Source organism: Onychostruthus taczanowskii, unplaced genomic scaffold (genome assembly GCF_017590055.1).
Source record: "Onychostruthus taczanowskii isolate IOZ18803 unplaced genomic scaffold, ASM1759005v1 scaffold5, whole genome shotgun sequence".
NCBI classification, from domain to species: Eukaryota; Metazoa; Chordata; class Aves; order Passeriformes; family Passeridae; genus Onychostruthus; species Onychostruthus taczanowskii.
This window is the reverse complement of record NW_024502568.1, coordinates 6,181,197-6,196,075: the sequence shown is the minus strand read 5'-3', so window position 1 is coordinate 6,196,075 and position 14,879 is coordinate 6,181,197. Positions and strand designations below refer to the sequence as shown.

Below are 14,879 nucleotides of genomic sequence, written 5' to 3'. Positions count from 1 at the left end.
TACCAAAAACAGCCAGCTGGGAACTCACAGGGAGCAGTTCCAGAGCTGCCTGCGCCCTTGCTGGGACACTTGGGGTCCCCAGCTCTGGAGCAAGAAGTCAGGAGGGATTTGGATGCTGCTGGGAAGCACTTGTGGCACCCACAGCGTGGGGAGCTCAGAGGAGCCAGAGTGAGTAGGAGGCAGGGATGTGGCCAGAACAAAGAGTGCCACAATACACACCCTGATCAATGCGGGGGACACTTCTTGCCTGTGCCACTGTGGGGGAGTTGGGACACGTCCCTTTTGGAGGATCTGTGTGAGGGTGAGCAGACACCAAGGCCACGACAAACAGGCTGGGATTCAGGCAAGACTTGAGGCTTTTGGAAAAATGCCTCAAGGATCCGACCCCATTTCTGCCAGCATGGTGCAGCTGTGGGACCAGCAGCATCCCATCAAGCTGCCCTCTCCCAGGGCAGTGGTGGCCAGGGCCAGGAATTGCTTGCCAGAGCAGCGCTCCCGCTGATCCTCTCTGTTATGCAACAAATTATTCCACTCGCATTAATGACTTTGCGGCAAAGGGGGAAATGACATGAATGATTCCTGGTGCCTGGGAGTGACTCACTTTGCACGATAGAGGGGAAGCCAGCAGGGAGGGCGGGCTCCAGGGGAAATTTGTTTGGGTCAGCATGATCAGCAGAGGGCTGGGGTTGGGCTCAGAAGATCAACTGCTAGGAGCAGAGTGAAGGGGAAAGAAAGAGGTGCTTAGGGGCAGATCCCACCACTCAGGAGAGGACTGAGATGTCTCCAGGAAATGCTGGGATCAGCCATCACCACAGCATATTATAATATCTGTTACTGTGCTGCCCAAGCCCCACACCCCTTTTCCACCTGTGCTGTGACCCCAGAACCTGGCACCAGCAGCTGTCCCTCCCTGCTCCAGGGTCAGACGAGACCTCAGCCAAGTGCAACCAGGGCTGGGGGTGCTGTACCCCGTCACTGAACCACCCAAATCCAGCATGGCCCTAGGAGTCTAGCAGGATGCACAGCTGCCTCCCATGGCCCTTGAGGCAGCAGGGGATGGGCGGGACAGCAAAAGGGACATGTCACATGGGCTGCAGTACAGAGCCTGGCATCTGACCCAGTCCCTTCTCCCTCACCTCTGGAGACTTCCATAATCACACCATTAACAATTAATGCATATTCCCTTCTGGAATAAATCAGAACCTGTCAAGGGCCAGTGCTGCCAGCCACCTCCTGGGGACACCAGAGACACATGGAGACACACCAGGGACTTCAACAACCTGCTGCCCAGCAGCCCCAGGGAGGCCCTGGCAGCAACAGAGGGCCAGGTGGATTATTGCCTTTAAACCCATTCAGGGGCTTTCTGTAAGCAATGCAATTTTTAAAAATTCAATCTAGGAAGAAGTGATTAACCAAAGGGGCCAGGAGCAATGGCTTGCCTGTCTAATCTCATTAGTGAGCAGGCTCACCCCACCACTGCACGGGCTGCAGTAACTGGTGAAAGCACATGGATGGCTCTTCCCTGGCTCCTGACCAGGCTTCTGATGGGTGTGTGTTTTCTGGTTCCTCCCTGCATCCCACAGCACTACACCTTCCCCATCTGGGTGAAGGAAACCCCTCTTCCCTGTGACTCTCATCCTGGCCAACCATCACCAATGATACTCCATCCCTAAAAAGCACTTTTTGGCATCCAGATGTGTGGTTGGTAACAGGACAAGGACAGGGAAGGGATTTGGTGCATCTCTGCTCTGCTGCTGGGGTCAGTGCCTGAAGCCAGGAGCAGGGTCCTGCTTTCTGCCCCACAGGCTCAGTGACAGGTCATGCCAGTCTCTCATGGTAACACCTTGCCAAGAAGCCTGCCTCTGCTTCAGACTGTCGAGCCCCTTCCCAGCAGGAATGTCACTGCCGTGGGATGTGTCTCACGGGGACAACAGGACAGACCAGGGCATCCAATCCCATCCAGTTCACAAGTCTCTGCAGGGCAGAGCTAAGGCAGCAGATTTGTGCCACCACACTGCCTGCTGAGTTAGTCACTCCATCGTTGTCCCTGACCTGCTCCCTAGAGAGGGACCACAGGTGAAGCTGTCCATCTCCACTGCCAGCGCCTCGGGGCTCTGAGTATTCCCTGCCTACCTGCAGGCACTGCTGCTGCTGCAGCACGGTCCCTGACACATGTCTCTGGGAGCAGCCAGACCCCACACCTCCCTCCATCAGGACAAAGCCATCTGCCCGTTCAGGTACAGCCCAGGGCTCTCTAAGCAGAGCGGGTTTTTTTGCACGCAGGGGTGTGCAGTGCCCCCGCCTGCACAGGGCACAGCCCCTCAAACACTCACTGCGGATGGAGCTGGTGCAGGAACGGGGTGATCACACACGCTCAGAGTGGGGCTCCTGCTCCTGCGTCCTGCAGACCTCTCCAAGGCCCCCTATGTCCCCACGCCCAGAGTGGGGCTCCTGCTCCTGCGTCCTGCGTCTCAAGGCCCCCCATGTCCTCAGGTGGAGTGAGCAGGAGCAGCATGGATGGGACATTAACCTCCTTGCCCAGAGTCCCAGCAGCAATGCCACACCAGCCTGGGACCCCCATGTCCTCAGGTGGAGTGAGCAGGAGCAGCATGGATGGGACATTGACCTCCTTGCCCAGAGTCCCCAGCAGCAATGCCACACCAACCTGGGGCTGGGAGACATGCCAGCTCCCTAAACAGAAGGGATCTCCAACCCACAGGTTGAAAAGAGGAGTGCTTCCTGCCAAAATGGGGTTGGAGTCATCTGGAACCTGATGGAGCTGAGCCTTTGGGGCTGGAGAGGCGTGCAAGGCACGGACACAGAAGGGCATGTCAATGGCAGTGAGTGCCTTCCCGGCCCAGCAGCATCCGTAGGTGACTTGCCCTGTCTGGACCACAGAGGAAACATTCAAGGTTCAGAGGCAGTGAAGGTGGCAGCCCTCCACATCCCCCATCTCTGTCATCTCCTGTGGAAGGCAGCAGTATCCTGTCCCCAGCTCCCTCCTGCAGGGCTCTGTCTCCAAACAAGCTAATTACTCTCACTGCTCCCCAGGGGCTGCACCACCCCTTTTCATTTGAAGAGGATGACAAGTTTACTTAAAAGCCAGAAGCAGCCGGAGCCACAGCAGCTCGGGGACAGGAGGACCCAGTAAGAGCCTCCCACCCAGCAGAGCCCGGCTGCCACAGAACATTTGCAAAGCCCTCAAGGGGAAGTATCCCTGGGACCAGGGTCACTCGTCCCCCTATCCTGCCACTCACCCCCATGGCATGGCATGCACCCAGCCCCAGCTGCCAGCAGAGCACTCTGGCATGGACAGTGGGTTGAAGATGACCCCTGCACCCATCTGCAGACCCTGCCCCGTGGAAAGGGGCTCCTCTGCCCCTCTGCTCCCACAGAAGCCGCTTGCAACAACCCCAGCAGTTCACTTGCTCAGCAAGAATCACCCTCAGAGTTCTACAGTGTTAGTGAAGAGCTGTGATTCCCCACCTCAAGCCAGAGCCCCTCTCCATGACATCAGACCACCCAGCTCAGCCCCCCGGCGAGGGACGACAGGGAGATTCATTTCACTAAAGGCTCATTTATCTGCGGCGTGATTAGAGAGCAGGGCTGGGATCCGGCAGCAGGAGAGAGATTTGCCAGCAGATGGATTTATCATCTCCCAAGCACAGCAATTTGGCTTAAACAAAACCAAACCACTTCCCCTAATGAAAACATCACTAATGAGGAGTGAGGCAGAGGCAGCTCCATGAATGGGGTCTCTCCTGTCCTTCAGGGCTGGAGCAACCCACTGACATCCAGGCTGTTCAATGCATGAAGCTCAGGTCCAGCTGGGACATACGGACCCAATACAGCTGGGAGAAACCAGAGTTTGCTCCAGGGACCAAACCTCTTCATGTCCTGGCTCCCAAAGCTCTGAGGGCTACTGGTTCCAGCACAACACACAGTATGAGAACAGCACCACCGAGTCGAGACACATTTTTCAGTTATAACACAGCCAACAGTGAGGAAAAACTATGCCCAGACACAGACCTGGTGGGAAAGAGCCTGTGCATGGCCAGCCCTGTGCAGCAGGAGCAGTATCCCTTGGCCGAAGTTTTGACAATCCATGAATTATGCATCAGCATCTGTAGAGATCAGCTGTTTAACCAGCCCAACCAAATCCACCAACTTCCTGTCAATTAATCCTGTGCCACCAATTCCCCATGGACTCCAACCTGCCTTTGCTTGCAGGGATGTAGCAGTGGCTGCCAAAACCTCAGCTGCAGCCTTTCCACCAGCAAAATCCAACCTGCCCGTGAGCAGTGGTACCCGGCAGCATCATTCACGCACTCCTTGCCCTGTGTGTGGCTGGGAGCAGCATCCCTTCCATCAAGGACCCTCAGAATCTCAGGAATGCCACAACATCCCATGAGAGAGAAGTCATCAGCATCAGAGGACTGCAGACAAGCCAGGACAGCAAAGAGGGAAGAGGAAGAGGTACAGATGCCAGAAGGAGGGAGACAGCAGACAGAGATGAGGCAGAGTCAGGCAACAGTCCCATCACCCCAGGAAGGTGCAGCAGCCATCGAGGGCAAGGCGCTTTGGCACAGAGATGACCCGTGGGAGCCCCTAACCCTGGCACACGAGGGGGAGACCCTTCCCTACAGCACCCCACCCTGACAGAGGACCTCCTGGGAGCTCGGGGACCTGGCTCGAGGGTCAGTGTGGCTTCCAGCCCAGCCTCACTGCCAGGCTGCAGGAGCAGAAGTGGCAAGCAGAGGAAGGTCGCATGGGGCAGCAGCAGGAGGGGAAGCAGGTTAGCAGGGGAGCAGGCAGATGGGCAACACACAGTTTCCATGGGTCAGACACCCAGGGGAAGGACACTGGTGGGTGTCACCCCTCCAGGGGGCTGCTGTTAGGAGGAGGGGACAACCCATGCAGTGACCGGAGGGATGCAGGTAGCTGGCCCTGCCAGACCCATCAGGACAGGGCTGTGCAGGGCTGTGCGGAGCTGTTCTTGAGAAAGCAACTGGGCAAGAGAAGGACCTTTATTCTGGATGTGGGTGAGCTGGTTTTGGGCACAGTCTCCACCCCAGTCCCCCTCCTCAGGATCCATCCAGCACACAACCTGCCATGGATACTTGCAGCTGGGCTCCTGGCCAGCCCCTGCCTGCTCATGCTCTTGCTCCCACCCAATGATCCTGTCACTCCATCTTCCAGCTGCAGATCCCAGTGCTTCCCCCTACACACACTATTATTTGGGACAGGCTACCACTGACACCTCCTCCACACTCTGGGAAATAAATTATCCCCCATGCAGATGGAAGTCCTACGCCATGGCAGGCTGGTGGACATGTTCCCCCTACCTGGCTGATCACAGGCTGTGAGCAGACACGACGAAGCTGCCGGGTTTGCTGGCAGCAGAACAAGCCCCTGGCACAGCCCTAGATCTGCCCATCACCTGGGACCCTCCTGCAGCACTGGCAGGACACAGCTCCCCAGCTTTATCCCATGGCAGGGACTGGAATCCTGTTCCCACTGTCCTCCCACCGACCCGGCTGGCCTGTTCTCCCTCTGATGTGTCTGTGGGGGACAGCTTGGCCCCACCTCTCCTTCCTTACTGCCATGGGGGGAAATACCTCTGAAACACCCTCCCCCGAGGCAGGGAGAAGAGCTCAGCCAGACGCTGTGCTGCTGCTACGCTGCTGCCTAAGGCTTTCATCTCACGGGGTGGGCTGCTAGAAGTGCTAGGAGTTGGGGAGTCCCCATCCATCAGCTGTGCCTCTGGAGACAGGAGGATCCCAAAGCTCTGCAGATGATCTCTACAGCAATTGCTCAACCCCGCAAACGCTGCGGCTGCCTTTGGGGTGGAGCAAAGCAGATGCTCAAGTCCCCAGATCATGACAACTGGAGGAAAAAAGCAGGGGTGAAAAAGCAAGGGTGAAAAGTGAGCCTCCTAATCCTTTTTTGGGGACCCAACAGCCCTGGGGATTAATCCCTCATTTTTCCAAAAGGCAGTGAGGGGCTTTGCCCCACCCCAGCCAGCCTGGATATTGGCCCTGTGCTGGCACATGCTGTCCCACTCATGGGATACAGCGTGGCTGGGAGGGGTTTGTCCAATGGGGTAAGACAAGTTCCAGGCCACCCACCCTTGCTCCAGATCTGGAGCCTGGACCCATGACACCCACACATCCCTGTGGAGCATCAGGCGGGAGGGAAACCCTTCTCCAAGCTCACTCACCTCTCACACTGCCGGCATTCAGGGTCAGGGATGTGGTACCTGCACTTCTCGGGACAAAGTGGCTCTGGATTCCCATTTCTTCTGCATGGAGAGCCATGGCCAGAGCAGTCCTGAGACACTGGCTCTGGGCGCTGCTTGCACACTAATTGCTCATGCCATTAGAGGCAGGAGGAATAATGTAATTTATAGATGGCTTTTATTTCTCGCTAGCGTCATCTAAATATCCCAGAAATGGACCAGTTTAATTTCCTGGTGGTGTAACCCAAACATTTCTCTCCTTAGCACCCAGGTGGGTGCCCAGCCTCAGGCTCAGCAGCCAGGCAGGCATGGCTGCTTCCTGCCCTTGCCCCATGCCACCCCACCAGGGTGAGCACGGGCAGGGTCCATCCCAGCTTGCCCCAGCACAGCCTGTCTGTGTTTCCCCAGCCTGTCTGTGTTTCCCCAGCCTGTCTGTGTTTCCCTGGCACAAGGAGCGCTGCTGCTCTCCCCACTGCTCACACACGGGCAGCTCTCATTCACTCGGGCCTCTCACACACACATCCACGTGCCCACGCAGCCAGGGCAGCTGGGCATCTCTGGAGATGCTGCAGGGAGTGGGGACTGTCACTGCACCCTCATTTTCAACAGCTTTTTTATTTAAAAATGAGTGGACAACATGGAGTGTATCTACCCTGAGCACGGATGGGGTCCTGCTTCCTGTTTAGCCCCTCTCTTTCTGGAAGTGGGTGTGCTAACCCTCCTCTGGGCATGCACAGGTGGGAATTGCATTGCTGTCACCCATGATTTCAGGCAGTGACGGGAGGCAGCAGAACTCACTGCTGTCCCTGTACACACCAGCAATCACTGGAGCTGCTGTGGTGCCTCACCTCACACTAGATCATCTCTTGGCTAACAGCTGCAGAACTCACTGCTGTCCCTGTACACACCAGCAATCACTGGAGCTGCTGTGGTGCTGTCGCCTCACCTCACACCAGATCATCTCTTGGCTAACAGCACTTGCATGGCAGATGTCCTCTAAACTCTGACACATCCTGATGGATGGGGGCCTCCCAAGCTGCAGGAACACCCCAAACTGCTCATGCTTGACCCCAAGAAGAGCTGAGCTACCGAACAGCAGGTGCCAGTGGCAACCCTCCCTTCTGCAGATAGAGCCCACACAGGCACTGCCAGCTTCACCCCAGGGCGTTGCTGCAGCCCTGTGGAGGCTCCAGCTCCTCACCACATCTCCAGGATATCAGGAGAGCCAAGACCAGGTTAGAAGGCATGGGGTCAAGCTAGTAAACCCTCCCTAGAGTTAAGGTTGCATCCCCTCTCCTGCCTGCATCACTTCCACATTTTCTGGGAGAAAAACAGCTGTCCCTCCATGGGGGCGTCAGCTTCAGTGCGTTCAGCCAGCGCAGGGGAAATCAGTGCCACTGGGAGCGGCTCCCTCTCCTCCGTGGTGCTACTGCAGGCTCTGCCCTGGCAGGTCACTGACTTGACAGAGATGGGAAATGAGTGACATGCCCTACAGGGCCTGTTTCCCACTCTGGGAAGTGTGGCAGATATTTCCACCCTTATTCCCCAAAGACTTCCCCAAAGGCCCATCCCTGCGGGCAGGGACTCGCATGGTGGTACAGCTCCACTCCATCCATGTTCTTGCTGCACAGCTGGCTCAGAGGTAAGCCCAAGCATAAAAGGTCTCAGTCTTGGAGAGACTGGAATTTATTTTTAACTTTGATTTGATTTAAATCCATATGGACATTTTAAAGTTACCGGAGAAACCAAAAGTTGTGTGTGGGTTCCAAGTTCCTACACAGCTCAAAAATATCTTCCCTGCAGCACGTTTGGGCAGACAGTAAGCAGCATTTCCCATGTGTGGGGCTGTTCAGGAAAGAAGAGCAGAGGTCCTGCTCTGCTGCCACCACCTATTTGAAATTCTAGAGCAAATCCTGAAATCCACCCCAGACTTCGGCAGGAAAAGCATCACCAGGACTCAGGGAAGCCGCCTGTGCCCACACAACAGCCTGCGGCACAAGGACAACACCGAACCCCACTGGCCAAGGACAGGTTCAGCTTCATCGTGGGTCCCAGGAGACAGGTGGGAACTGCTGCCCCTTTCACAGGTGCAATCCTGTCCTGAAAGAGGACAGGATTTAGCCTGATCTGTGGAGAGCACGTGGGGAAGGAGGGGTGGTGTCTGCTCCAGCCCAGCTGCTTCCCTGTCGGACAGTGGAAGATGAGGTGTGATGGATGGACAGATGTTGTGGGATGTGGGATGCTCGGCAATTCCCTCATCGGGCAGAGGATGAAGTGGGATACAATAAGGTCACAAATGGGTCGTCTTAATCCTCTCTGTCCCACATCCAGGGGCAGGACGTCTCAAGGGGTGCTCTAAGGGACACCGGGTGAGGGGTGAGGACGCCAGGCACCGTGGTGCTGCTGGGGTTTTCTGAGTGGAGTGAGCCTTTCTTCCCTGGGGAACCTGCTGCCGGGATGCTGCTGTGCCACCTCAGGGTGCAGCGGGGGCCCAAGGCACGGCAGAGAGAGCCCAGCGCCAGACCCTGGTGTCCCATGGGGCTCGGACATAACAGCGAGGGAGTGTGAACCTGGGGGCGGCCAAAAGCGATCCAAGCATTCCACCCCCCGCCCGGGGCCTTTTCCTTGCTTCGGGACAACCTCTGCGCGCTGGGACCAGCCCTATCGCCCCCGGAGCACCCTCCCGCGGGGGTCGGGACTGTTCCCCTGCTCCAGCGCGGGGGTCGCGGCCGTTCCCCCTCTCCCCGAGCAAGGCGTGCGGCGAAGCGGAGCGGGCAGGGAGCGGGGCTCAGCGGGGCTGGAAGCGGGGTGCCCGGGACCGCCCCGCGCCGTGCTTCGAGCGGCTGCTGCACCTTCCCCGGCGGCGGCACTCACCCGTCAGCTGGTCGTAGGAGCCGTCCAGGTCGCGGGAGTCGGACAGGCTCTCCTTCCTGCCCTTGCTCCGCATCTTCCCGCCCCGCCGAGCGGCGGGGGGAACGGCGACGGGGCGCACGGGCTGCGCCGGCGGGCACGGGCTCCCCGGTCCCCGCCGCCGCCGCCGCCGCCGGGGCTGGGCACGGCCGCCCCCTCCCTCTCGTCCTTCCCCGCCTCTTCCCGGGAACCGCCAGCCCGGCCCCGCCGCCGCGGGGAAACTGAGGCACGGGCGGGGGGCGGAGAGCGGGGACGCTCCCGGGAAGAGGCAGGGAGAGAGCTGCTCCGGACTGCACCGAGGTGCGGTGTCCGGCGGGTCGGGAGAGCCCCGGGCATCAGACACCGCGCAGGGACGGAGAAGGGGACAGAGATGGAGAAGGCGTGGGGCAGGAGGGTGCAGACCCCCACAGCCCAGTGCGGGGGAGCGATGGTGTCAGTGCCCATGCCGGGCTGTGCCGTGGGACCCCCAGGAAGGGAAGCCCCAGCCCTGCCCGGTTCCGCGGGGCTCTCTCACCTCCGCCTGGGGGGAGAAACTGGGTGAGAGATCGGCCCGAGGCGGAGGGGACGGGCAGGGGTCAAGAGATGCAGGAGAGGTGTGGGGAGGGCGGCCAGGTCCCTCTGCCTGCAGCCAAGCACAGAACCGGATCCCACTGCCGTCCCCATCCCGAGCATGGCTTTCCATGCAGGGTTCTTTAGCAGGATTTTACCGCATCTCCTGCAGCCCCAGGGAGAGGGTGAAGCAGCTGCATATTTAGGAAGGCTTCCACAGGCGCGGTGCTGCCGAGAGAGGAGCTCACAGCCCACCGGTACATCTGGCACTGGGAACTTGATGTCCCGCTGCTGCCCCTGGTTATTTGTTGCCATCTGTGCACGAAGCCATCCCCGGGGGATGCCGACTGTGCTGGAGAGTCCCCTCCATGGACAAAGCCAGGGGCTTTTGTCATGCCACTGCCTGAGTACTGACTGTTTGCACCATGACAGGGGTCCTGGGCGCACCTCAGGGTCCATCCAGCTTCCTAGTGCTCCTCCCTTCGTTCTCTCACCCATGCAGAGAGACAGAGGAGAGCAGGGGCTGCGGGAGGAGGCAAAGCATCCCTCCCGATCCCTGTGGCAGCCCGGCACACAGGAGCCGCAGGGCAGGAGGGAATCCAGCTCAGGCAGGAGGGAGGGCCGTGCTCACGAGGCAGCATGTTGTCAGCGTGCTTTGGTGTCAAGCCATGAAAGAAGCCGCCTTAGCGAGGCAGTGATGCTTAGCAACTGCCTGGATCTAAAAATAAGAGCCATTTAGCAAGGAAAACGCAGTGGAGAAATGCTTGGAGAACTAAACACATTCCCCCAGCCCTCCCTGTGGCCCGGCCGATGCACGGAGCCCGCATGCTCTGGCTGCCTGGAGGGGAACTCCCAGGACAGCTCTGGCAGTGCCCCCTCCGCTTAGCCTGACAAGCCAAGCTGGAGCCTGGCCAGCCCACAGATCCCCTGCCCTTCTGGGCTTGTCCATCCTGCTGCTCCCTGGCCTCCTCAGTCTCCCTCCTCCAACCTCTCCACCACGTGCTTGCCCACTTTTTCTTGGCTTCCCTTGGGGACCAGCAGTGTTCCAGGGAAGTAGATTGGGAGCACTGTGTGATCCATGCCCAAGCTCACCCATCAACTTCACCTTCCTCGGGGTCCATCCTGCTATCCATGTGGCAATTCCAGCAGAGCTGCACAAGGAAGTTTTCACCTTCTGCCATCCCTGGTCCACTGGGAGGCAAACATGGCTATTTTTATCCTAGCTAAGTGCTCCTGTTCTAGCAGGCAAGCAAGAGATGCTTTGCCAGGCTGGGCAGAGGGGGGAAGCTGGGTGGTTTGGTGGGTAGTGCAGGGGAGGATGGGACAGCCTCAGGCCCAGGCTAACATATCCCACCCCCCCACAGTGTAGAAAAAGGGGGACACAACTCACTTGATCACTGGTTACAGCTCCTTTCCGTAGCAGACATGAGGGCTGGGCATTCTGCCAGGATTCACAGCCTCTGAGCCCTTCTCTGCTTGGGAAAAATACAACATCCTCCCCTAAATGTTCCTCTGGGCACTGGGAAGTGGGGGTCTGCAGGTTGCCAAGGTAGGAGAGGCAGGAACTGCTCTGATCTCTGCCCTTTCTCCAGACCTGCTGTGGGTGCACGGGGTGCAGAGATGCCTCAGTGAGTATGTCTGGACAGGGACAGGCACAGCAGCAAAGTCACCCCAGAACGCTGAGCATCCCTCACAACACATCTCAATCTCAGCGGGACGTGCTGCAGATGCAAAAAGAGCGGGCCAGGCTGAGGAAAATCACCTAAGCAGAGGCTTTAATCAAAGCGTGCCTTGTGCAGTCTGGCTGCTGCTGGCCACATCCACCACAAAAAGCAATCAGCAGGTTCAGGATGGCAGGAGCCAGCCGCAGGCAGGGCTGGTGGTCTGCACTGCAGAAGATGTCACTGGATTAACTATTTCCAGAGGATAGAAAGAGCTCTGTCGGCTCCTGAGAATCCAAATCCCAGTTACACGGTGTAAGTGGGAGGCAGGGCAGTGCTCTGGGGGGCCAACACATGGCACAGGCTCCACAGGCACAGCTAACCATGAATCCCATGCACCAAAGCCCAGGGCCAGGGAGGTGTGGAGGGCAGGCAGCAGGTAGGTGGATCGAGCCTGCTGGGACAGGCAGGGATCTGGTGGATGCACTCAGGTCCCCAAATTTGTCCCTGCAACAGCAGCAGAGAGCCATGAGAAAAATAGGGCCGTGTAAACCAGCCCCAGGGCTTGGCACAGCCAGCAGAGGGGTGGGATGAGTAGGAAACAGAGGGAGACAGGCTGGGGGTCCAAACAGTGCTGCCCCATGAGGTGCCCCCCAGGCCGTGTGAGGCAGGGGGTGCCTGGGACCACTCAGACACCCTCGTCATGATGGAAATCCCCTGGGCACAAGGCATGGTCCCCAAGTGGCCTATCTGTCACCCTGTCAGAGACAGCAGAGCTTTGACAGGGCACATCTGCACAGGATTACTGCTGCTCCCAGGCAGGAATGACTCAGGGTGAGAAGGGCTGGAAAGTATGAGCAGGGTCATGCTGTCCAGGAGCCTTGTTTGTCCCCAGCTCATCATGTGGCCACTGCAGCCTTGTCATAACTGGGGAAGAGCACAAGTTTGGAAATTCACCAGATTAAGTCTGGCTGGAGACAGAACTGTGCTAGGCTGCCACCAGCCTCATCCATACCCAGGCTGGGCCGAGCTGAGCCCACCCACAGCCGTCCCTGCTCCTCCTTCAGGACACTCACCCAGCAATACTGGACTGATCCCTTTGGCTCATCTTTGCATCCTGCTCCCTGCTGGGACACCCCAGCTCTGGGGCCACAAGTCCCTACACCCCCCTGCTGAAAACCCTAGGCTCCACACAAAACCCAAGACAGTCCCAAACCACAGAAGACAACCCTGGAGAGGAGTCAGGAATGCTTGGGTTTGCACCTCAGGGGTAGGGGAATGCAAGGAAATCTCCCCCAGGCCCTCTGCTCTCTGCAAGCAGCCTGGGGTGGGTGTGATTAAGCAACAGGGAGAGGGAAAGACATAATTTAACATTTCATTAGGTAACTACAAGGCATTGATCTGCCCTACCATCCTGCACACTCTCTAATTGCAAATCTCCATTCTTATTAGTTCTATCGAAAAAGCAGAGAGCGGGACTCAGGAGTCTGATCCTATCTTTAGGAAATTTCAAACAGAGATGTAATTGTCGAGTGCTCGAAATCACGGTGCTTTATCCACTGTTAACAGTATTTTAAAGCCATGATCATCAATAGCAGTCCTCAGGATGAGCTCCCAGCAGATGCCATTAATCCTATTTTGGCTGTGGTCACCTGGTGTCTCTGGGCTCAGATTTACACTTGGCGACAAGGGACAGCTCTGTTTCCACAGCAGAGAGGGCTCCCAGGCAGCTCCCGGGCTGGGACAAGGGGTGCAGCACCCAGGGACTGGTTCCAGAGGCAGAGGGCAAACAAGAGGAGCTCCTTAAACCAGCTTCACCCTTTGCAAACATGCCAGCAGATGGAGATGAGCAGCTCTGCACCAGGGGCTATTCCCCTGCCAGGACCCAGCCAGGCTCCCAGCCTGGCACAGGGATGTTCATGGCCATGCAGGTGTCTGGGGAGGGCTCCAGGCAGGGCAAATGGCCTCCCTCAGGAATAAAACACATTTACTACATCTGCAGAGGAAATGGATCTGGGTGACACGAGATGAGGATGGGCCCCTCGGTCTCCACAGAGAGATGGGTCTCTGAGATCTTGGAACAGCTGCAGTAGACCAGCAGGTCCCTGGGAGGTGATGGTCCTGGGGGACAGCAGCCAGGACACACACAGGGGAGGGCTACTCCCATCTCCACTGACCCTCCCTGCAGAGACACAGGGGCAGGTGGGATCCACTGTGAGATTCAGACCTGGGGGGAATTTCAGCTGCTGAAAAATCTTCCTAAGCTGGAGGAGGAACAGATGATGCTGCAAGCTGCTGGGAGAGCCTTGCAAGAAGGAATGCTGCAGGAGGAAGGAAATTCCTCTGTCAAATGCAAACCAGCAGGTGTGAGAAATCTGGGTGTGCAGGAGGGAGAAAGGACTTTGCATCACACTCCGTATCCTCGAAAGCCAGTCTCTGCTTATCCCTCCAGCAAGGAGGGATTCCCCAGCACGGCCTCACTGCTGGGTGGGCTGCAGGGGGGCTCTGTGTCCACCCAGAATGTTTCTTTACCACTTCTGCATAACAGATACAAAATCTGCGTGAGGAAACGACTTGTCTGGGAAGTGGAGACTGGAGCATTCCTGGGCTCAGGACATACCCTGAGTCCCACAAGCCCTCCCAGCATTACAAAGCGTCTCATGTTTGTGTGCTCAGTGCCTGTGGGCTCAGGTTTTAATTAAAGAGGAACTAGATACTATTTCCAACCTTCATTTGTGCCACGCTGGATGCCACACCAGGGACTCTTTCAGCAGCTCGGGTCTGCTAGAACAGATGTGCATCTCTGTCACCAGCGAGGCCACACTGCGGACACGTGTCCTCCTGCTCTGCCAGGGCAGGGCCCTGTGCCCCAGCTCACCTCCATGGGAAGGGATGTCTCCACTGTGACTGCGGTCTCAGCACTCTGCTCTCAGCTGCCCATCCCCACCCATCCTCTCCTGGCCTGCCAATGGTTGCAGCAGAGGGGCTGAAAGCAGGGCATGGGGCTGGGCTGCTGCTGGAGCACCACTTGCTCCACTGGTAGGCTGGGGGAACAAAAGGATTGGAACTCCTGAGCAGCCACAGGTCATTAGAGCATCCCAGCCCCTGTTCACTGTTGGGAGGGCCCTGGCTGAACCCTGGAGCAGGGGCGCTCCAGCTAATTAGTCATTAATTGCTTCAGAAGGGAAACGAGCCAACCCAACCTGTGTGCCTGTAGCAGAGTGACCTGTGGGCCCTGGGACACAGCCAGGCTGCACATCACTGAGAAAAGGCTGAGGGTCCATCTGTCACAGCAGAGCTGGAGAAGCAGCCCAGCACAGTGGGTGTCCATCTCCCAGCAGCCTATAGCCCCTTCCTGCCCCCATGGGACTCCTGGGAGCTCCCAGCCTCCGGCAGCAGCTTGGCAAGGCTCTGAGCTGTGCTGCAGTGAGAGGCAAGCCCGGCTCATTTAATCTATTCAATTGGATTCAATTTCCAGCCACATGATTCAATTAGCCCTGGGGGGGACAGCACAGAGAGCA

General features: G+C 57.9%; 1 protein-coding gene across 4 annotated transcripts in view; it reads right to left on the bottom strand.

Annotated features, from left to right (window-relative positions):
• KCNIP2 (potassium voltage-gated channel interacting protein 2) overlaps positions 1-9,253 on the bottom strand; it is a 44,150-nt gene extending 34,897 nt beyond the window's left edge. For all 4 annotated transcript variants that reach the window (XM_041415869.1, XM_041415872.1, XM_041415873.1 and 1 more), the window contains exon 1: positions 9,113-9,253. In XM_041415869.1, coding sequence (XP_041271803.1) covers positions 9,113-9,185 — 73 coding nt within the window. In that variant the 5' untranslated portion in view covers positions 9,186-9,253. The remainder of the gene's footprint in view (positions 1-9,112) is intronic.
• Between the last annotated feature and the right edge of the window lie 5,626 nt (positions 9,254-14,879).